A 24,567-nucleotide genomic window follows, 5' to 3' on the forward strand; every position below is an offset into this window, starting at 1 on the left:
TATTTATAAAGGAAATAGAGGTAGGCCTAGCTCAGGGCTCCCCAACCCTGTTCCTGTAGAGCTACTGTTCTATTGGTTTTCACTCCAAACCTAATCTAGCGCAGCTGAATCTAATAATTAGCTGGTTGATAAAACGAATCAGGTTACTTACAACAGGGTTTGGAGTGAACAGCTTCAAGAGTGTAGCTCTCCAGGAACAGGGTCGGAGAGCACTGGCTAAACTACTTCACAAACGTTAAACCGCTCGGGAATCAATTCGAGTCACACATCAAAACCGTTGTATCACTTTATATGGTTTATTTGAATTACATAATGTATGTGTATCATAGATATTGAAGAACATTGGTTGGTATTAAATGAAATATATTACGTTTAATCTGACATGGTTAAAACCCTGTACAATCATATGTTGTGGCTAGAAAAGGTATGTTGCATTTTGATAATACCGTTAATGAACAAAGCAGAGAAACATTTCATTTGGCAAAATCATGATAGGGGTTTAGTTGCTTCGTATTGACTTAAACTTATATTTGCCATTGGTTACACTTGTATGCAGACCTCCGATTCGCTGTTTTAATGTATACTGTATGTCAAAGAAAATTGGTTTAAAAAAATGTAAGCGACAGATTAATAGAAACAGTAGTAAACAAACACAGTTTGCAGTAGAATTGAGCTACCAAATCAAATGTACAGTAGCCTAAGGAATCAATCTCCTGGTCCATTTTACTGTTCACGCCTTTCTTTTTGAAACGTTTGAACACCGTTGTGGGTTTCGATGTTGCAGTTGACAAGCAGGATTAGTTTCAGAAAAGATCTGTGCTCCAAAGTGAAGCAATGGTATCTCTTTGCTATCCCTTAGGTCATGGCCTAAAAATGTCAGTAGTTCCACTGAATTGATACAATTGGTGTAGCTCCACTTCTGCTCTGTCAAGACATTCTGTATTGCATTCACTTGGGGGTTAACGTCAACATTCCTCTTCTCCACCATCACATTCAACTTCCACTAACACTCAACACCTCTGTTCCCAACAGAAATACAAGCTGCACAAATGGCTGGCTGAATCATTACATGTGAGATTAATTAAAGATGTAAGTAGCGAACAATAACACACTGAAGGACATGACGTCGCCTTGATTGTATTAGTACTATGCAGCAGAGCAAACAATCTTGAACAAATGGAGAGTCAGCAAAACTATTTTGTAACCAAGCAACAAATATTTTATGCCATTGTTTCGAATAATAAAGTAAGTGATCCATTCATGTATATTGGACGGTCATATCATTGCTGTAGACTCGGACACACCCAGGACTCATTTATTGATCTGAAATCAAAGTGTAGGAAGACATTTAAAAAGCAACATTCATTCTGTCTACGTTATAGAGACCATAACATTCTCAGGCATTTGTGTCTGATGGCACTTGGGTGACAAAGTGCAGCAGGTGCATGCTAAGCCAAACACTCCATAGAAGTAGCTGAACTGTACTGAAGGAATGTAATTTGAGTTTTAGTCAATGAGGACAAAGTTATTTCTTTATACTGTACCTGGAACAGTATCATCAGCATTCATTATATCCATTCAAGCAGTGTGTGAAAATCACTCCAAGACTATTCAGTGATGGACCACATGCTGGGGGTGAGGTGTCAAACCACACAGTGTTCCTACCTCCAGACTAGCTGCACACTAGTCAACAGCTGTGGTCACTGGCTGATGTGAACATGCAGACCTGACTAAACCAGGTTGGTGACAGTGGGTGTTGGGGTAAGGGGTTGGTCATATGGCTGCTGGAATGATCTGATGTGCTGGTTGATCTAATAGTCATGTGTCCACTACAGTCCATGTGGTTGTGGAGTGGACAGGTAGAGTGAAGCGGTTACACTGCTGTGACATAGTTCCCTGGGAAAGTCCCAAAGGCATGTGTCCTTTCTGACGTACCTAAGGAAAGAGCAGAGCACATTGTAAACCAAAAGACTGTTCTCTCCTACTTTACATCATACAGCCAATACAACCCTGGTCCGTTCATCTGACTACATAAGTAATACTTGTAATATAATTTGCTGCCCGATAGGGGGCACACTTGTATTTCATTTGACTTAACTTAAAAGTGGCAATCCGCTGCCGAAACAATAACAAAGTGTCCTCCCCACCACATTCCGCTAAAAAGCTGAGGGGCGGGGCTGGAGAAATGTAAGCACTCTAAAATTCATAGACAGAGCTATGGATGCAAGGACAGACCATCCATGAAATAAACATAGTTAACCATGTTTCGAGGCTATATAGTGTATACAAACATTTGTGTGAAACAAGCTTATATTTGGGTGCTGATGGGTATGATAGTTGAACTAAGCTCATGAGGCATTTATAAGTTACATTCTTCAAGAATCAATGGGTACATATCATTCATTTATAAAGTCCAAAAATAGATGTAGCTACTGCAGATTGCCCCTTTCAAGTCTTGTGTAAATGTCTTACCTACAAACCAGCCATCATCACACTTCTCCATCACTTGTATGATGTCCCCCTCTCTCAGTTCCAGCTCATCTCTGTTCTGTGGGTTGTAGTTGTAAACTGCTTTGTATCTGAGTGAGAGCACAGGCCAGGGTGTGGGATTTGATTTTTGGCAAGGTGAGTAGACTGTTGCAGTGAAAAATGAGATAAATAGTACCTCAATTACATTATATAAAATCACATTTTCATTGGCAAAAACATTTGACTCACGGTTGGCGTTGCACTACTGTTGAGCCAGCATTGTTGGTCGTTTTTGTTTTGGGGATGTTGTTCGGGGCTGCTCCTCCCCTGTGGGCAGATGGGGACATCTGATTGGATGGTGAATCAGCTCTGCCAATGGAGTTGTGCAAAGCCGGTTGTGCTCCTCCCCAGTGGTTGCTCTGGGGGGTGGGGGAGGCAGGCCCAGAAGTGGGGTGTGGCCAGTGATTGGGTGCTTCTTTAGATAGTGAGGGCTGGAGGGATGAACGTGAATGGGAAGCTACTGTCCCATGGGATATGGGTGAGGATGGCTTCAGGGGGGAAAATCCTGGTTCAGGGCTGCGGGAGGAGGGGGTCAGACTCCGAGGCGAGCGGGTCAAAGGAGAGCAGGGTGAGTGTAGAGGACGCCCTGGACTCATTGGCTCTGGGGATGTGGGTGACATGGGGCAAACTGGGTAGTCGTCAGAGGATGATTTGGTGCGGGGCAACTTGTTAACCTGGACATAGTTGGTGGGGAAGATGCCACTCCTGGTAGTCCCTGGTACCCGGCCCTCCAACCACCTGTCATCCACACGCCTGGTTACACTGATCACCTCGCCCTGAGATAGAGGAGCAGGGACATCATGGTTCATGACAAAAGTACCATAACTCTCACATAATACATTCAAACCTCAGGTAATTGTCACTATCTATGTAATTCTGAATACAGCTGTGTATCAACCATAAAGAAGGAAACACAGGCAGTGTGAGAGAGACACAGTAGAGAAGGAATACTTTTAATGATTAAAATATTCTAAAAAGGACAGTCAACATCCTTAAGCTAAAGATGAGTAATACATTATTAATCCCAATTTGGGAAATGGTTTTATCACAACATGCATCATCAATGACTTACAATGACAGGACACGCAACAATGACCAACACATGATAAAAAACAAAACACTGAAAGGCAGTAATGTGTTGCAGTACTGTGCTGTGGAGGGGGTGTGTCATTGTCCTGTCCCTGTGTTTTTACTTGCAGCCTTTTCATGAACATGTCCTGCATTGATTCCAGGCTGGCTTTCTTCAGGATTTAATATAGGTATTAGGGTGTTAAGTTAAAGATAGGATGCTCACTTTACGGAAGGACAGCTCAACAGGCAGGTCTGCATTGAAGGTGAACAGAGCCACTGCCTGTCCGTAATCCAGCACCTGGATGGTGGGAGACTTGATGGGTGTGGGCTTCTCTGTAGGAGGGACAATCTGGGGCAGAAATGAGTGAGGTTCAGAATGACATGTGGAGCGCATCACATAAATCGACACTCAGAGGTTAGTTGGATGCACACCCACCTCCACATAGGTTGTGGGGAAGATACCGGCTCTCCCATGATGCTCTCCTTCAAACCAGTTAGCGTCTACCTGCCTGAGGATGTAAACAATATCTCCCTTCTGTAGAGACAGTTCCCTAGGAAGAGGAGGATAAAAGTCAGACTGTGGCTCGAGGGACATGCATTAGATTAATTGAAGAGCTCAGCTTTACTAACTCGATATTAACATTATTGGGCTTTCTGAGAAAACCGGTTTGGTCAAATTAGGTTTGACTGGCCTAAATGTGATATAATTACATTGAGTGAGTTTCTTTTCACTGACAATACAGTTAAACGGACATGTGAGAGGGAATGGTTTGCAGCCGATCAGCAGGAATTATAACTCACTTGGGGGACTGAGCCTGGAAATTGAACTTGGCTCTTGCTGCTTTCATCTGCACAAACAAACACAAAAAAAGTTTATTGGCGAGATGTGAAAGTCTGCTTCTCGCAAGGGCACAGGCCTGTTCCAGCTTGCAGTTGTTGATAGTTATAGCAAGATCCTAATCAGGGCAGCTAAAAGAAAACAAAATAATATGTTCATATATACAGATTATTTTCAGACCACAATACATAAAGCACCAAAACCTTCCGATGAACCTCACTCCTCAAAGAGCATAGATACATTTTCACATTGTGTACAGTATACACAGGTATGTATAGTAATTGCATATCCCAACACCAAGAAGGATAAAGACATCTACCTGCTTCTCCTGTCTTTTGGGTGGGAACTCCATGACTTCAGGTGCAGGGGAGAGGCGTTCTATTGTAGAACAGCATGGAGACGTGGAGAGCAACAGATGAGTGAGGAAACAAGACACGGCTCAAAAGAGTGGAGCAGAATCACAAGGTTCATCAGGAAATGGTATAGCCTCCCAATCTAGCTTTAGATGCTTTAAGAGTAATTATATCATGTCGGTGGGAAGGTATGTAAACATTGAATGAACCCTCTCCAGTTCAATGTATGTTCTTCTAAAGAAGCCAAACCTTTGGGCTGGTTCTCAGACTCATCTCCAAGAAAAACAGTTGGATAAAGCTGATCTATAATCAAGGTTTCCGGCCAGCGGTCCCTATTTTCTGTGCTACCTCCCCACCCATACACTACAGCTCTTTCCATGCTAAAAGTAAGAAACCTCTCCTCTCACTAATCCAGATCATTTTTATATCAAATTCATTCAGACAGATCAGGAAAGTCTGCAGGAAATGACAAGGAATCACAGACTTCAACAGTAGTCCCATATTGAATTACTGTATTCAGTTAGTAGAGGCTGTTTTTCCATGGAAGTATCGCAGATTAGATTTTAAACATTAGTCACTATTAAAATGAATCAATTCCAACTACAGCATTCAAGTACACAGCAGTATTATACACAACCTACTGTTACTAGTCTGGGTCATTTTACAGAGACTGCATGTTGAGTGGCCTAGCCTTAGCACCACTCTTTCTGAATAAAGGTTTTCATGTATGGATTGGATCCAGGATCAACTCCTACATAGCCTTACCATGTGTGGGACTAGGGTCTGCCCTCTGAGAAACAGCTGTTGTGGGGACAATGGGAGGATGGAGAGGTTGCTTTGCTCCACTCAAAGAGCTGGAAAAAAATGACAGGAAAAGAGAACAGGTTTACTATATGACTGTATGCTCCCACAAACTCCAGTCAATTAGATGTTTCCCAACATTAACAGCACACATGGTGGAGCGCCACACTGTATAAGGACAGGGTACTGTGTGCAGTAGTATATACATTTGTCATGCAGATTTGGCCTCTGGCCACAGCTGCCGGTTTGCATATAAAGATCAAACAAAGTTGAAACAGATGACAAAATTGAGCCAGAGGAGACAGGAGAGAGAGGAAATTACTTTGGGGACCTTCTGCCTTTGGAGAACTTATAGTCATCATCAGTCGCTGACTTTATTACCGTGTGTAAATGACAGGGAAACATCATGCAGGGTTCTCCAATAAATGTGAAGTTAAAAGACATAGCAGCATGAGCAAATCAGTATCATTATTAAACAAACATGTATCTGAGAAAGTGCATTAGATCAGTAAACAGCTGTCCACTGTCTGAACCAGATAAACACAGTCACAGAAAGGCATCACACCTGCCTGTTGATCCAGTCAGAGTCTGGCAGCTGGCTGTGTCTGCCTGCAGCCAAACAGGAGGCCTGGACAACAGGAAGCCGTAAAAACCTGCCATATTCTTACTGTTGTATGTTTCCATTTTACATCTCCTTAGCAACCTGCTCAGTAACCGGACTCTGAGGTCTCGAGGTAGGAAGAAGGTCGCTTGGCCAAAACACATGAGCTCAGTTTAGCAAACAACAACTAGGAGAGATCTGTCCAAGAATGTATTACACAGTAGGCAAGAAATTAACTGAACTTAAATTTGTTAAAAAGGTATGTAGCTCAACTATTAAGTATTCTATAAGAGTGTCTACTAGGCAGCAAGACTAACTTTACTTTGCTAAGTTCTCATTTCAAACTGATAGGGAACCAACGACTGTAAAGACTAATTTATTGCAAGAGTAGTGTGATGGACAGGTGCATGTATCCATAGTGGATGAAGAAATGTGTAACTGGATTAAGAACGTGGGAGTTGGGCTCAGAGGAGGTCTGGTATGTGGCCCCCAGCCAGACTGGGGCTCAACCATTAACCTGGCATGTCCTGGTGTTACCTCCCTCTGCAGTTCACACTGGCTTCATGCTTCACACTAACCGCACAATCTGGGATCATTTTGGAGAATATCTTTAGAAAGTCATAAGCTTTTGAATTGCATTATCTTTAAAAAACGGCATTGTTACTATCGGGCGGTTATTTCACATGCCTGCAAAAATGCATTGACTGCAATAATTTGAATCATGGCTTAGACTTGCTTCATCTCTCTGCACTGGTCATCAAGCCGCAGTCTAGCTAGACTCTTCAATGACCAACCTGCTAGTGCACAGACACATGCCTGGGGAAGTGGGTCCCACCCGTTAGTATCAAGACAACAGCAATCCAAATGGTTGAAAACAGACTTGTAGATGCTTAGTCACTGAAGAGGCATCAGTCATCCAACTGGAATGCGCAAGCAATAGTCTCAATACCATTGACATACATGAATCTTGTAGAAACAACATGTGGATTTTCTACTCATACCCAAGTGGTATATTGAGTCAGAAATGATGCACACAGGTCAATAGTGCATCTGTAGCCTCTGTGGGACAATAAAGTTGTAAAAAAAACTTTATGGTCTAAAAACAAAGCACAATTCATGTCAGTGAAACCAACTGCCAGATTTGATCTTTGTCCAAAACAAAATATTGTCTGGATAAGGAAGCCCCAATGATTTGAAAAAAGGCTAAAAGATTTGCTGAGTAAATCCCCTGTCATGAACAGATTTGTCAGAGCAAATTAAATAATGGCGCGTGAATCAGTTGATGTTGACATGGTTTTGGGGACGCAACTATAGTAGCAGGATACAACAATGAACAGTATAATAACTGTTTCCTGTATCGACAACAATTCCTGTACATATTTCTCAACATCAGAAAAGTGATGCAGCTACACCCAATGACCTACCCTGTACAACTTGAGACATAGTTTTACTGAAGGGATAAAACCATTGTATGTACAATCACACCAACAGACAAAGCAACAACGCTGTCCCATTACTCACCTGTTGTCCTGTGTTGTCCCTGTCCCTGCAGAAGTTCCTGGATCAGCATTCCTGGCACCCTGGAAGCAGAGATCACATTGAAGGCTGTTCTCTTTTGGAGGAAATCTCACAGCTACTCAGACAGAGCAGAGGTGGTGACCACTCCCAAATGAGCCAGAGGGAGAGAGAACTCCCCTGGGTCCTACACTCCATTGTATACAATGACAAGGTTGGTAACAGTATCTTTCTGTGGTATCTTTGATTGAGGACTGGCAGTATACAACCACATACAGCTGATTAGACGAGGTGCAAATTAAGGTTGTGAAGAGAATCAGCATCAACTTTTGAAGAGTGAAATGAAATCCTTCAATTCAGCATTAAAAGCATACAAGGCATACAGTGTTGCAAACAGTTAAGTCCTTCATTAAATTTAACCTCTTTTTCTACAGAAAGCGCAAGGGGAAAATATAACAAATGCGTGTTGGATTTGCAGTCAGATTTAGATTTGTGGGGGGTTTAGATTTGTGGGGGGTTTAGATTTGTGGGGGGTTTAGATTTGTAGGCGTGTGATTTGAGGCAGACACATCCAAGTGCAAGGCAGGCAGGTCCTGGGGGTAGCAGGGTCACAGGGCAGCGTCGGGGTTGGCATGCAGGCCTGTCTGTCTTTCAAACAGTCCTCACAGGAGGGGGAGATGGGGAGATAACAGGGAGGTATGGTATTGACATTATCCATGCAAGCAACCTGACCTCCTCTCAGTGTATTTCTAGAGGAGTGTGAGAGTGAGGAGAGGGTTACAGGCAGGGTAGCAGGGAGGAGGGTTGCTTCAGCAGAGTCACAAGGGGGGCCTCAGTACCTCACCCCGGCCTCGCCGCGTCTGCTTCTTCTGGGAAAGCCTCCTCTCCAGGCCCTGGATGTCCGAGTCCAACTCAGCCTCAAAACAGCTCAGCTCAGAGAGCAGAGACTCCTGGTCAACGCAGCATGGTGGTTGGAAGGAATCAATCAATCAAATATCCAACTAAATACAGTAACTCATGGTGGCCCCATACTTTCATGCTCCTGGCATGATTCAATCTGTCCATGCTAACTTTTCCTTTTTCTTTGCTAGCTCATTAAAACAATCACTGCCTTTGGCCATCATGGTGGAGGTTATGACAACTATCATATCACTGTGAGCACTCACCTCGAAAGCGGATGGCTTAGACGGCTTCTCTATGGGGGACCAGGGTTTCTCTGTGGGTCTGTGCTGGGCCAGCTGTATCGGAGGCTGCTGGGCCAGCTGTATGGGAGGCTGCTGGGGCTTCTGGGCTGGCTGACTCTGAAGCTGGGAAACACAAACATATAGACTCTGAGCACACAGTCAGACAGGGAGACCTGAGAGTTGGTCATATACAGTGAGGCAAAAAAGTATTTAGTCAGCCACCAATTGTTCAAGTTCTCCCACTTAAAAAACCCTGCAGTTTGATTTACAGTAAAGCATGATCATAGTTTGGGATACATACAAAACCTGTGTTTTTTATGTAATCCAGCCAAACACAGAAGTGTGTTCCTGTAGACTACTTTATAGTCAGTCAATCTCATTCACTTCATTAACTCTACATCCACATAAATAATTCAACAGTCAGATGAAACCGAACTCATTCCCTCATTAAAGGCTCAATGCAGACATTTTTATATCAATATCAAATCATTTTGGGGTAACAATTAAAAGTCCATGTCACTAGGCAGGCCAATACCTCAACGGAAACAGGCTGAAATTTCAGGTGGTCTTTTCAAACAGCTCTTACACTAAAAATACATTATCATTATTTTCACAATTTCACAGTATTATTCCAACCTTAAAGTGTGGAAATATATATAAAACACAGGAAAATCACATTATTGACTGCACTGGGTTTTTAAATACCTTATCATACTATTTTTCCAATAGAATTGACAAAAAGCAATTTCTCAAGCAATAATTTTGCTAGGACTGTCTGGGAGTGGGGAAGGAAAACTAGAAACTACCTGTTATTGGCAGGTTTGGAACTGTCTTTGTTATTGGTTTATTTACCAATTTACCAGGCAAGCCAGAAACTCCAGCCCAAACCTGCTGATTAGAAGGTCCTGTGTAGATTGTATTGTCAACCAGCAACTATCAGGAAATAACAGAGATCACATTTTTTCCCCAAAAAATTCAGTGTCATCAGCCAATGCAAAACACAGGCAAACTGGATTTTGACTGCACTGGGCCTTTAAGAAGACATATGTTCCAGTACCTTACACTAGAAAGAATTGTTACACTACTTTAAAAGGGTATAAACTTAAGAAACCTTCAACTCCCAAACCCTTTTTCATGTTCCTTGAAATACCTTGGCAGAGTGAGTTCCTGTGAAAGCCAAAGTATTCTCTCAGTCAGTAGTCATCACTACAATCACAGGCAATGATATCACTACTCAGGAGTTCAGCACTTGATTTGGTCTGTCCTCTGTAATTTTGTGATTCTCTGTACACAGGCTGGCCTGAACTGAGGAGAGGAGTTGCTGGAGGTAGAAGCTGTACCTAACCACAGATCTAGGATCATATTACAATAACTCCAATCCTTAACCATTAGGGGTATTAAACACATCTGACCCTGTATCAGTTGGTGAGGGACAACTTCTACCTATTCTAGAGCAAGCCTGGTGATGACCCTCAGAGTAAATGAAATATGCCTCCATACTGTGAAACATTACACACCACAAGAGGTTAACAGGCATAATCAGTATCACAAGACGCCTGGGCCCTGTATTTGTTTTCTTCCCGCTGTGAGACGCCAGGCTCAATTTGCACCAGATCTGGGGGCTTGGCGACAAGAGCCATTCAAAACGTCAGCCCAGAGACAAACACACTCCTCTCTAAATCACTCAGAGTAGACAGACATACAGTATTCAAAGGGCCTCACGCATGCATGCACACGCACGCACGCACACACACACACACACACACACACACACACACACACACACACACACACACACACACACACACACACACACACACACACACACACACACACACACACACACACACACACACACACACACACACACACACACACACACACACACACACTCATGGGTAGTTCCGAGTCACTTACTCATTTTAGTAAGGGCAGAAATGTTAGATACATTTCCAAGGGAACACATGCATCAGAGACAGCAATACATACACTGTTGACCATCCAGTAGTTTATGGCAGTTCATGGTTAACAAACACTGTCTTCATGTTCTTTTGTTTGTTCTACAAATTATATGATCTCGAAATTAAGAAGAAAGCCGGAACACAGCTGGTGTGGGTTTGCCATTGTAGCAATGATCGCATTAACAACTTCCTGATTACCTGGCGTGAGATGCTTTTAGCTGAGAAGCATTCCAGGGTATTGACACAAACTAATCCTAATAAGAAAGGGATAGGGTGTTTGCCACCACGAGCAGCTATTGTAGGCAGCCCACTCCACACTAACAAATACAGTACAAAGAAAAACTCTCAAAAATAGTTCTGAAGCTAAGCCACAAATCTTTTGAAAACCTCAATGAAAAACATGTTGCTTTAAAATCAGGAATTATTTGCCACAGTGAAACCTTTAAATACAAACAAATATGTTCAATCCAAGCACCACCTACATTTAAAATGTGTGGTATTGCTAAATGTTAAGCACCCTGGTAAAGGAGGGTAAGGGCTAACCTGGCTGTGGACCTCTGAGGTGGTGCTCTGTCCAGGTTCAAAGTCAAATATGCTCCTGGGTTGTGGTGGCTCCCCCCATCGGTCTGAAAGCTTATCTTCAACCCCCAGCTCACTCCTGAAACACAATCCCCAACAACATGCATGCACGAACACACACGCACGCACACACACACACACACACACACACACACACACACACACACACACACACACACACACACACACACACACACACACACACACACACACACACACACACACACACACACACACACACACACACACACAACTTAATCATGGTTTCATTGTCAATGCCTGTAGGAACAGATCCAAACGTGTCTACCTGGCACTTGTTTTTGTCTCTCCCCACACTCCTTGTCTTGGGTCGGGGTTTGGAATTCACACTTATACCATTCACCCAATTACCATGTTGACTGAAGTAGCACGAACTGGGTTTTCACAATGACTGACCACATGCTTCTGATATGCTGTGAACTTGGTCATGGTTATACAGTAACAGAAACAAATACATTCTAACATTCTCAACATGAGCTCTACTGTTGGTTTAAATGAGGAGGTTGAACGTGGAATCTCCCAGTCCTATTCAGTCCCATCAGTCTCTCCCAGTCTCACCAGTCAGGGAGGGCTCCGTAATTGTCCAAATGGGTCTGAGTCTGATGCCCACCGGCTGAGTCAGCAGCAAGGGCCCGGCTCCCTGAGGATCAGTAAAAATGAGTGTTAGCAAAGACTGGCCATCTGACAGAGTAGATAAGTTACACCCCAGAACATGGCTATGTTATTTCCACTTTACTCACGTTCAGCAGACCATCGCTCAGAGTCCTCGTCAGTTTCTAACAAATGGGTAAAGATAGCAGAGTTAGAGGGATTTAGAGAACATTAATCATAAATAGTACACTCACCCCAACTAAGGGGCCTAGCCTGAACCATGAAAAACAGCCCCAGACCATTATTCCTCCTCCACCAAACTTTACAGTTGGCACTATGCATTCGGGCCGTTCTCCTGACATCCGTCAAACCCAGATTTGTCCGTCGGACTGCCAGATGGTGAAGCGTGATTCATCACTCCAGAGAACACGTTTCCACTGCTCCAGAGTCCAATGTTGACTTTACACAGCTCCAGCCGATGCTTGGCATTGCGCATGGTGATCTTAGGCTTGTGTGCGGCTGCTCGGCCATGGAAACCCATTTCATGAAGCTCCCGACGATCAGTTCATGTGCTGACATTTGAGGTAGCATGAGTGAGTGTTGCAACTGTGTTGCAAACAATTTTATGCGCTACACGCTTCATCACTCAGCGGTCCCAATCTGTGAGCTTGTGTGGCCTACCACTTCACGGCTGAGCTGTTGTTGCGCCTAGATGTTTCCATTTCACAATAACAGCATGTACATTTGACCGGGGCAGCTCTAGCAGGGCAGAAATTTGACGAACTGACTTGTTGGAAAGGTGGCATCCTATGACAGTGCCACAATGAAAGTCACTGAGCTCTTCATTAAGGCCGTTCTACTGCCAATGTTTGTCTATGGCGATTGCATGGCTGTGTGCTGGAATTGCCAAATCCACAAATGTTAAGGCATGTTCATGTACTTTTGTATATATAGTGTACATTCTACTCAGTAGGGCCCTGATTCCGAATTCCGTCTCAAGTTAAGCTCACGTAAATGGAACGTTATTCCCTTTTTATGCACTTTTCTTTATATAAATGCTTACTCTGATCTTAAATGTAAGAATGAGAATAGCGTGCTATTCATCCACTATTAGTTTGGTGTGGAGATCAAATAAATGAAGGAGTGGCAGAGATGTGTCTACAGATACGCCGTATTCTGACCTTGACTTAATTCCCTCATAATTCCACCACATTTACACGTGAGGAAACCATGAATAAGGTCGAGCAATCTGCCAGACCCAGGTTGAAAAAGCATCTACTTTATTTTTTCTGTTAGAAATAACAGCATTCTCCATGCACTGTAATTTACAACTTGATAAGAGCTATTGACAAGAGCTATGTAAATGAGTAATCCGATTGGATAAGGGAGTTGTAAATATAAATGACACTTGTTTTAGATCTATTTTACCTTATAATTGATGGAGACAAATGTGAAACCAGTCATATGAAAGCAAACTGAAGCATATCAACATATCAGCTTTCCCACAGTAAAGTTTATGAAATACTGTGCCATTATACTGAATTGAAATTATACAGTCTTTTAATTTGCAAGGATGGGCACTTTCAAATCTCTTAGTTATAGACTACCCCGACTTTCTCTGTTTCCTGTTTCTATCATGTTACATATTAGCCATTATCGGTACCGACCCTCGGTACCGATAATAACAACATATATTCAACTGCCAATTTATCATTCCATTTAATTACATTGTTTTTGTTAACTTCATTTGCTTCCTCTGTAAATGCCATCACGGTCATGTGGTTGTTGAAGAGGATGATTAGTAACAGTTAATAATATAAATATATATATATATATATGCTAATTAAATTGTTATTCAATCTGCCCACACCTGCCCACCCGACTAGCATCACCACCCTGGATGGTTCCGACCTAGAATATGTGGACAACTATAAATACTTAGGTGTCTGGTTAGACTGTAAACTCTCCTTCCAGACTCATATTAAACATCTCCAATCCAAAATCAAATCTAGAATCGGCTTTCTATTTCGCAACAAAGCCTCCTTCACTCACGCCACCAAACTCACCAAACTATCCTACCGATCCTCGACTTTGGCGATGTCATCTACAAAATAGCTTCCAATACTCTACTCAGCAAACTGGATGCAGTCTATCACAGTGCCATCCGTTTTGTCAACAAATCACCTTATAACACCCACCACTGAAACCTGTATGCTCTAGTCGGCTGGCCCTCGCTACATATTTGTCGCCAGACCCACTGGCTCCAGGTCATCTATAAGTCTATGCTAGGTAAATCTCAGATCACTGGTCACGATAACAAACACCCACCTGTAGCACACGTTCCAGCAGGTATATCTCACTGATCATCCCCAAAGCCAACACCTCATTTGGCCGCCTTTCCTTCCAGTTCTCTGCTGCGAGTGAATGGTGCGAATTGCAAAAATCGCTGAAGTTGGAGACTTTTATTTCCCTCGCCAACTTCAAACATCTGCTATCTGAACAGCTAACCGATCGCTTAGTCCACATAGTCCATCTGTAAATAGCCCACCCAATTTACCTACTTCACCCCCATACTGTTTTTATGTACTTTTCTGCTCTTTTGCACACCAGTTCCTCTACTTGCACATCATCATCTGCTCATTTATCACTCCAGTGTTAATCTGCTAAATTGTAATTATTCGCTCCTATAGCCTATTTTTTGCCTACCTCCTCATGCCTTTTGCACACTCTGTATATATACTTTCTTTTTTTCCTACTGTGTCACTGACTTGTTTATTGTGTTATTGGCTTGTTTATTGTTTATTGTTTATTCCATGTGAAACTCTGTGTTGTTGTCTGTGTCACACTACTTTGCTTTCTCTGGGCCAGATCACCATTTTAAATGAAAACTTGTTCTTAACTAGTCTACCTGGTTAAATAAAGGTGAAATAAATAAAAAATAAAATAAAAATCTTCTAACAACAATTTTCAGAAGGAATCAAACCACTGTATATTTGATTCATCAATATATTTAGTGTGTAAAGGCTCTCCAAACCATTTTATACAATTATTCCGTACATTCCTAACCCCAAAATGTGCCTATATAATCTACAAGATCAGATATTTTTTTATCTAACAGTTGGTGTTGAAACGGAGACGAATATGCATATATTTGGTTTTCTTTCATTGACCCCCATTTTCTGAACCCGTTCTCTCGATGTATTCTAGTCTGTTAACAAAATTCTAATTAAATGTACACCGTATTTAAAGGGATGGCTTAAAATGCACTGAAAACCCAATTGAATGAAAACTCAATGAGAAAATCTGTTGTCCAGCCAGTGGGAGGGGTATCACCGGTTCAATTACATTTATTCAGCGGAGCAAGGTAACCACACCTGCAAAGCCCGTTACGCACCTTCATAAGGTATGTCTGAATATCAACGACTGAGAAGGGCTGAAAGGCGTGCCTACGAAAGGCGTGCCTACGAAAGGCGTGCCTACGAAAGGCGTGCCTACGAAAGGCGTAATTTCGTAGAATCGGGCCCTAGTTACATTCCAATGCAATTCTGATATGTGACTAATGCAAATATTTTCTGTACTCTGCCAAAGGAATCCATCACCTGCACAGTAATCAGGTTGGTGCCTATGGCACAATGAACCAGCGCAGTAGACACTGCTCTCAGGAGGGATCAGTGGCTGTGAAACCTGTAGTGGGTTAAAAGCCAAATTGCCTGGAGAGTGGTGACACCTGAGAAACAGTTTTAAACTCCATCATGGCCATTCCTGTCCTGTCACTCTGAGGACCTGAGTGCTGCCTGTCAATACCACCAAGCAGACACATAACCAGAAATAGACTACTGATATACAACTGGATATAAGGACTGGTATGAAGGAATACATTTAGGATGGTGCTAGATATGTGGAGATACTGTAGATAAGTTGGAATGATTTGGTATAGATATCATAACATCTTGAGAGTTCTCCTGTCCCTGGAATAATCTGCCTTCTGGATCAGCTCTCTGGAGGCTGACATTGATAGAAAGGAATTCTCTGTCTGGGCTGGTGTGAGTGAGTGTGTGTGAGAGAAGGTGAGAGGGAGGAGAAGTGATACCTTCTGGCTTCTTGTGGATCTGCCTGAACATGCTTCTGTACCAGTCTTTGGGCTTGTTCACGCTCTGGTGTGAGAAAAGAAGGAAACATGACAAAAACACCTTGTTAGACATATGAGAAAAAGCTCTCAGAAGTTTCAGAGTACATGAATGAGGACATTTTGGCTTCAGGTAAATGACAACTACAGATGTTGGATTTTAATTTGACCACTCTTTTGTTGCTGAGAATTTTGCTGTACCGCAGGAAATGCAGATGAGCTTCATGTGTTACATAAATTCAATAATAATTTATTTTTTAAATGTATTTTTGGATGTATCCTTAATTTAACTAGTCAAGTCAGTTAAGAACACATTCTTATTTACAATGACGGCCTACCCTGGCAAAACTCGGAAAACGCTGGGCCAATTGTGCGCCGCCCTATGGGACTCCCAATCACGGCCGAATGTGATACAGCCTGGATTATATTAACAGTATTGCACTTTTCATGTAGCCTCATTTTGGACAGCTGATAGCCTAACCATTGATCAAGCACCATTATAGACTAAACGTTTAAATCCTGTTTCTGCAGGATTATTTTGCTGCGACAACACTGGTCAAATTAAGATCCTACACCTGTTTGAGTGTACCAAGGAGTTTTTATTATCTGCGTGACCAGATGAAGAAAAAGTCTAGGCCCTAGGGCGATATATGGTTATAATATAATATAAATATAACAATAATATATGCTACGTAGCAGATGCTTTTATGTATGGTTATGCAAGCTGCTATCTGCCTGTGTTCATCTTACTGATCTTGAGGCGATGGGCATCCCTGTTTCATCCACTGGGCCGATCCCAGAGAACTTGATGAGGCGCTCCTCCCTTGTAGCAACCCTGCGTGGCAGAGTGGAAGAGCCCCTGGTCTGGACTCCATTAGAAAGACCCCCTGTTACAGAAAGACAGGACAGACCTGTTATCAAAAGCAATTCTAACTGTCCTCATTTTTCTATTACATTTCAGCTGAGTAGCAGTATGAAGCCTTCACCACCATTGCCACTGGGTGGCCACAGAGTGCCACTGGGTGGCCACAGAGTGCAACTGTGAAATGGAGTTTGTTTTCATTTATGAAGCAATTGTGTGGTTAATACCCTGCATCGTATAATACATTTTAGGGTGATAATAATATGATTGTGAAGGCTTCATTAAAGCTGATGATAAAAAATACATTATATATACATTAAGCCTTGACATTTGAAACACAGAGTTCTGAGAATCTTTTAGCAGAAGATTGCAGACTGCGACCGCAGCACATAGTGTTCTGTCTTCTCTCCCACCAAAGATCCCATAATACTTTGCACATTCATGACTTAAACATAAAACTCAAACTGTAATGCTCTATATGATAATTTCAAGAAAACTATAATCCTACCATTTGATTGAGCAGGGCCATAGTATGATCCAAAACGAAGAGGGTCGGTAAGAGGGTCACTCCCATTGACCTCTGAAACCTAAGATGGGAAATCAATTAGTCTGATATAAATATTAACAGTTGGAGAGCATGTGATTGTATATATGAATTGTGTGTAAATAGTATTTTTGTTGTCTCTTGGTGTCTTTACTATATATAACTCTATTTATTTAAAAAAATTAAAAAATCTTATGTTGTTCTTGTCTATTACTGTTCTGTACTTCGTCGTGTACTTGTACGTTCTATGTGGACCCCAGGAAGAGTAGCTGCTGCATGTGCAGGAGCTAATGGGGATCTTAATAAACTAAACTAAACTGTGTAAATAGTCTGTATTGCAGGACACATTATCATATATTGGATTAACCAACACAAATTCAGGTCCTCTATCAATATCCAGTATATTCAAATCCGGTGGCATAACACTGAACCTGTGATACTAGACAATTCCACAGAAAGGAGCCGTTGTCTCTCAATATAACGTGTGATCTACACAGAGTGTACAAAGCGTTAGGAACCCTGCTCTTTCCATGACATAGACTGACCAGGTGAATCCAGGTGAAAGCTATGATCCTTATTGATGTCACTTGTTAAATCCAATTCAATCAGTGTATTAGAATGGGAGGAAGACACGTTAAAGGATGTTTAGGCCTTGAGACAATTGAGACATGGATTGTGTATGTGTGCCATTCAGAGGGTGAATTGGCAAGACAAAATATTTAAGTGCTGTTGGGCTTTCACTCAACAGTTTCCTGTGTGTATCAAGAATGGTCCACCACCCAAAGGTCATCCAAAGGTCTTAATTTGATCACTCTGTTTCAGGAGAACTTTCTCGCAATGCAGGACATTTAAAACCTTTAGTGTATTTGAGGTTGAACAAGGCCTCTGAAGTTTGCAGTTTCCACTTAGAAATGTCAGACTTGATTTTCCCTTAAGAAAAATGTATCAACCCCTACATAAATGTACATGAATTATAATTCATATAATAATTCACATTTCCTATTGCTGCAGGATTATTTTCCTGCTGTAGCAAATTGGCCCGAATTAAGATTCTACATCTGTACTATAACCATGTGTATCACCTTAACAGTTTTGTTTGCCTTAATGAGCTCCACGGGTGGCAGTCTTGTGGAATGGAAGGGGCTGAGAAGGGGGGTGGGGAGCCCCGGGGAGATGACCACCACCTCCTGGGTCAGGTCTGGAGGGGACAGGTGATGCTGCTGGCTGGAGGGAGGGCCATCGTCAGAGAAGACGATACGAGAGCCGTTCAGATGGTCCAGGATGTCCACACGATGCTACAGGAGAGAGGCAGTTGAACACTACATCTAAACACAGCCATGTCATACTGTTAATGCTCTCTCTCTCTCTCTCTCTCTCTCTCTCTCTCTCTCTCTCTCTCTCTCTCTCTCTCTCTCTCTCTCTCTCTCTCTCTCTCTCTCTCTCTCTCTCTCTCTCTCTCTCTCTCTCTCTCTCTCTCTCTCTCTCTCTCTCTCTCTCTCTCTCTCTGAGGGAGGTCGGGTGTGCTTGTTAACGACATTGTTGTTATGTGGACATTAATTGACCCTAACAGTGGGGCTCCTGGTGAAAAGGCCTCTCATTTATTTAAAGCAGAGCAGCAGAAGGATGTGCTGTTCCACCCACTTCATCATCTCCCTTGCAGAGGCTGTAGAAAGGGCCCATTCAGGACCTAGATCAGGGGGCTGAAACAGGAGAGGCCCATTATAATCCCATTAACCATCCATTCAGCTGGGCCTTGTGTTCTCCAACTAGGGGGAGTGGCCCAGGCCGAGGGGGTCGAAAAGGGGTCGCTGATGTTGACCGCAGTGAAAGTGCACCAGCATTAGTGATTCTCCCAAAGCCCTCCCCTGCTCTCTAAGTTTCCGTGTCAACTGGTCAGCCTCCCTCCTTGCTGCCCAACACTGCCCCTCTTATCCTACTCCTGCGTGTTTGAGTCCACAAGGGGCGTTTCAGCTCTCTCTGTGTGAACTCTAGGGGTCATGGGAAGCTCTTGTGCCTCTCACACAGGAGGAAACTGTATCTAGCTATTCCGAGAGATACCATTATGGAGCTAGGACTGGGGCATTTTCATGGAAATTGTAGCCTATAAATACAGTAAATAGCTGTTATTTTCATTCTAACTTATGTGTTGTTGTTTTGCCTTGTTGTATAGCATCTTTAAAAGGCACCTCTCTGTATGCTGTTCATGCCAACTCTGCCAAGGCAGACTTCAAATATTATTTTCTCTGACACAGCAAATTTGATTTGTTTTTAATATCTCTATGAAATCTTCAATACTTTGGATCTGCCTGAATATGTTCTTTCACAATTCAGTTCTACTAAGAATCTAGCTCTCTTCATGTGGAGTTAGAGAAAGATGTCAGTTTTACTCTCAAGTCCTAAATTAAATTTGTGAGCCAAAATGCCTGTACCTGAGACTGCATTTCATTTGTTATGATCCTGGCTGGGGTCTTACGCCAAAGTCTTCGTGTTATGAGCCTGGCTGGTCTATGATGCCAAAGTCTTCGTGCAGCCGCCAAAGTATTCACCTGTGATAAACAAAACACACATACTGGTTAGATGGTGAGCAAATAATTGATATCAAGTCACTCACATGCAGAGAACACCACGGTAGCATATTCTCTTACACAACACCCTAAAAGGAGACAAACAGATTTATGGTCAATTACCTCTTATTCCAGAGACAATTGCATTATGCCTTTTAGTTGGGTCACGTCCAAGTTTTGAAGGCAAATAACCCACACTGGTTGAATCAATGTTGTTGTGAACCAATCTGGAATACACATTGAGTTGACGTCTGTGCCCAGTGGGAAGGGACTGACCAAAGAGCTCAGGAGCTGCCTGCACTGATAAAAGTCACTTACAATGCAACAAACTGTGCTTCTTCAGTTATTGGATCATTTTTTATAAATGCCGAACATCACTCCCAGAGATCTGAACTTTGATGCAATTCCCGGCAGAAGAGCAGTTAGGCATTCAAGACTGAATTGTGTGTTCTCTAAAGACGAGTGAACACATTCCAGATCAAAATAGCATTACTGTCTAGAAAATGTTGCACGTCTATATTACATGTTAATGTGTAACGTCCTTTGTTGGGTCTCTGTGGGATTGATTGATTCATCCTATGCCACAGACCATTCTTTTCAATGGAACATTTAACATTTAATCTCTGAGTCATTAGTCTGTCTGCCAAACAACCTTTTCGTCCATAAATCAAAACTAAGTCATGAGTTGAGTTGACTGGGGTTCTATTAACCCACTGTCAAGGCATTCTGAAAGGAGAACGTTTGTTATCCTCCTATCCCCGTTACCACAGCAGAGGCCATTGAAAACATGAGTCACAACTCTCCCTAAACGCTTCCATGACATACAGTGAAAGAGAGCTGTGGGAATGGCCACCGTGGCGAGAGTGAGCCATGTCAGGCTGAAGTCAGGTCCTAATCACCAGCACCTTGGAAAATCAGATTAGCTGTTTCTACATCAAAGGCCTTTGGGGACTCAAAGGGAGGTCATTTCCTCTCCTCTACAGTGGCTCCAAAAGCCCATAATAACAGGGTTGGCATGGAAACGCAAGACCTGAAAAGATCTACAACTGCTACCGTGGGACTTGAGAATTGATACGTGATTATTAAGACTTTCCATTTGAGATCAACTTTCTCCGACTTGTGCCTTGGCTGTCCAAGAGTATTTGGGTTGATGGGTTTTCCATGTGGCCCGCAACTTTACTGACTGTAGTCATTATGGTCGGTGCTTAGAGACAGATATATGCACTCTGTCTGTGTACAGTACAACAACAACAAGACAAAATGTAGCAGAGAAATCCAATCAGTGTTTCTGGTTCCAGACAATGACGTCACTCTTTCTGACTCATCACCGAATAAATCAGGTTACGTAAGAGGGAAAATATGGGAAATGGGGGATCATTGTCTACAATAATACCATTACAACTCAGATACAACACAGATGTTAAGACTGCACTAAAAGTAATCATGTTTATGTGAGGGACACTTTAACAGTATATCACACTTGCCAACAGTGTTAATCAGTTAGGCTTTCTGGTTGTTTTCACTGTGGTATTTCAACATAAATATTCACACTTCCAATGGCCTTTAGGGCAGGCAGCATTATAGATGTTTGACATCATGTTGGTTTCTTTTGATTCTGTGGCCATTACAACCCTCAGGTCTGGCTGTATGTAATGCTCTCTGGGCTGACATTCACTCTGAGATCCCATCTCACTGATGGATAACTAGACGTGTAATTCATTGGCATTTTGGACAAATAATATTTCCACATAGGAGGACTGTTCAATCCAATACTCCAAAAGGGCAAACAATTGAGCTCCTTTTTGTTCCTAACACTGCTGCCATTCATGTCTCAATGTCAATCACTGCAGCAATAGGGCTGTCTCTTATTTCTTCTTTTCATGTATCAATATTATAAATTGTGTTATTACTGGAGAGACATATCTAATCATGATACATGAAGAGGGGGGGATCAACATGCATTGACTGTTTTGTTACAGACTTTGTAAGAAAACAGCTGCAGACAAACGTCCTCTCAGTTCACAACAGAACACCATTACAATATCTGCTCTGAGGGTGGGATTCAGTGAAACAGCCACTGTGGCACACCCACCCACACTGCATACTGCATAGACATACAGTGCCTTGCGAAAGTATTCGGCCCCCTTGAACTTTGCGACCTTTTGCCACATTTCAGGCTTCAAACATAAAGATATAAAACTGTATTTTTTTGTGAAGAATCAACAACAAGTGGGACACAATCATGAAATGGAACGACATTTATTGGATATTTCAAACTTTTTTAACAAATCAAAAACTGAAAAATTGGGCGTGCAAAACTATTCAGCCCCTTTACTTTCAGTGCAGCAAACTCTCTCCAGAAGTTCAGTGAGGATCTCTGAATGATCCAATGTTGACCTAAATGACTAATGATGATAAATACAATCCACCTGTGTGTAATCAAGTCTCCGTATAAATGCACCTGCACTGTGATAGTCTCAGAGGTCCGTTAAAAGCGCAGAGAGCATCATGAAGAACAAGGAACACACCAGGCAGGTCCGAGATACTGTTGTGAAGAAGTTTAAAGCCAGATTTGGATACAAAAGATTTCCCAAGCTTTAAACATCCTAAGGAGCACTGTGCAAGCGATAATATTGAAATGGAAGGAGTATCAGACCACTGCAAATCTACCAAGACCTGGCCGTCCCTCTAAACTTTCAGCTCATACAAGGAGAAGACTGATCAGAGATGTAGCCAAGAGGCCCATGATCACTCTGGATGAACTGCAGAGATCTACAGCTGAGGTGGGAGACTCTGTCCATAGGACAACAATCAGTCGTATATTGCACAAATCTGGCCTTTATGGAAGAGTGGCAAGAAGAAAGCCATTTCTTAAAGATATCCATAAAAAGTGTTGTTTAAATTTTGCCACAAGCCACCTGGGAGACACACCAAACATGTGGAAGAAGGTGCTCTGGTCAGATGAAACCAAAATTGAACTTTTTGGCAACAATGCAAAACGTTATGTTTGGCGTAAAAGCAACACAGCTCATCACCCTAAATACACCATCCCCACTGTCAAACATGGTGGTGGCAGCATCATGGTTTGGGCCTGCTTTTCTTCAGCAGGGACAGGGAAGATGGTTAAAATTGATGGGAAGATGGATGGAGCCAAATACAGAACCATTCTGGAAGAAAACCTGATGGAGTCTGCAAAAGACCTGAGACTGGGACGGAGATTTGTCTTCCAACAAGACAATGATCCAAAACATAAAGCAAAATCTACAATGGAATGGTTCAAAAATAAACATATCCAGGTGTTAGAATGGCCAAGTCAAAGTCCAGACCTGAATCCAATCGAGAATCTGTGGAAAGAACTGAAAACTGCTGTTCACAAATGCTCTCCATCCAACCTCACTGAGCTCGAGCTGTTTTGCAAGGAGGAATGGGAAAAAATGTCAGTCTCTTGATGTGCAAAACTGATAGAGACATACCCCAAGCGACTTACAGCTGTAATCGCAGCAAAAGGTGGCGCTACAAAGTATTCATTTAAGGGGGCTGAATAATTTTGCATGCCCAATTTTTCAGTTTTTGATTTGTTAAAAAAGTTTGAAATATCCAATAAATGCCGTTCCACTTCATGATTGTGTCCCACTTGTTGTTGATTCTTCACAAAAAAATACAGTTTTATATCTTTATGTTTGAAGCCTGAAATGTGGCAAAAGGTCGTAAAGTTCAAGGGGGCCGAATACTTTCGCAAGGCACTGTACATAACGTATGCACTGCAAAAATTAATGCGTTTATTAGAATAGTATCCTTTAGCATTTTCTGATTCACCAAATTACTTCAAATGCACTTCCAATTATGGCAGTAACAATATCACTTCCTTACTGCAAGTTTGAAAGAATTCCAGCCTAGGTACTTTTAGTATCTTTGGCATCACAACAAAAACAACTTTAAGATCCAATGCAGTGTTTTTTTTATCTCAACATCAAATCAAAAGTACCGTATTGTGATTGTTTTCAAATTAAAATGGTCAAAAATAAATAAAAATAGCTTCTTAGCTAAGAGCAATTTCTCAAGCAATAACTCTATTAACTTGTGATGTCACCAGGTGTAACGGATGTGAAACGGCTAGTTTAGTTAGCGGTGTGCGCTAAATAGCGTTTCAATCGGTTACGTCACTTGCTCTGAGACCTTGAAGTAGTAGTTCCCCTTGCTCTGCAAGGGCCGCGGCTTTTGTGGAGCGATGGGTAACGATGCTTCGTGAGTGACTGTTGTTGATGTGTGCAGAAGGTCCCTGGTTCGCGCCCGGGTATGGGCGAGGGGACGGTTTAAAAATTATACTGTTACACAGGCAGACCAAAACTCCATCCCAAAACAGGCTGAAATTTCAGGCAGTCTTTTCAAACTAAAATGGCATCATCATA

At 42.3% G+C, this 24,567-nt stretch overlaps 1 protein-coding gene across 7 annotated transcripts in view; it reads right to left on the reverse strand.

The window, feature by feature from the left end:
• Positions 1–273: 273 nt before the first annotated feature.
• The window catches only part of sorbs3 (sorbin and SH3 domain containing 3), a 40,423-nt gene continuing 16,129 nt past the window's right edge, over positions 274–24,567 (reverse strand). For 3 of the 7 annotated variants that reach the window (XM_052478773.1, XM_052478774.1, XM_052478772.1), the window contains exons 2-20: positions 20,024–20,140; positions 18,677–18,889; positions 17,559–17,637; positions 16,939–17,075; positions 16,153–16,216; positions 12,212–12,247; positions 12,030–12,111; positions 11,397–11,511; positions 8,875–9,015; positions 8,548–8,658; positions 7,715–7,773; positions 5,557–5,645; positions 4,758–4,816; positions 4,402–4,448; positions 4,037–4,151; positions 3,824–3,949; positions 2,719–3,305; positions 2,473–2,579; positions 274–1,935 (exon numbers count right to left, since the gene is read on the reverse strand). In XM_052478773.1, coding sequence (XP_052334733.1) covers positions 1,874–1,935; positions 2,473–2,579; positions 2,719–3,305; positions 3,824–3,949; positions 4,037–4,151; positions 4,402–4,448; positions 4,758–4,816; positions 5,557–5,645; positions 7,715–7,773; positions 8,548–8,658; positions 8,875–9,015; positions 11,397–11,511; positions 12,030–12,111; positions 12,212–12,247; positions 16,153–16,216; positions 16,939–17,075; positions 17,559–17,637; positions 18,677–18,889; positions 20,024–20,035 — 2,241 coding nt within the window. In that variant the 5' untranslated portion in view covers positions 20,036–20,140 and the 3' untranslated portion in view covers positions 274–1,873. The remainder of the gene's footprint in view (positions 1,936–2,472; positions 2,580–2,718; positions 3,306–3,823; positions 3,950–4,036; positions 4,152–4,401; positions 4,449–4,757; positions 4,817–5,556; positions 5,646–7,714; positions 7,774–8,547; positions 8,659–8,874; positions 9,016–11,396; positions 11,512–12,029; positions 12,112–12,211; positions 12,248–16,152; positions 16,217–16,938; positions 17,076–17,558; positions 17,638–18,676; positions 18,890–20,023; positions 20,141–24,567) is intronic. The other 4 variants (XR_008078898.1, XM_052478775.1, XM_052478776.1 and 1 more) reach the window with 4 other exon arrangements.

The sequence above is a fragment of the Oncorhynchus keta genome, chromosome 25 (genome assembly GCF_023373465.1).
Source record: "Oncorhynchus keta strain PuntledgeMale-10-30-2019 chromosome 25, Oket_V2, whole genome shotgun sequence".
In the NCBI taxonomy this organism is placed as follows: Eukaryota; Metazoa; Chordata; class Actinopteri; order Salmoniformes; family Salmonidae; genus Oncorhynchus; species Oncorhynchus keta.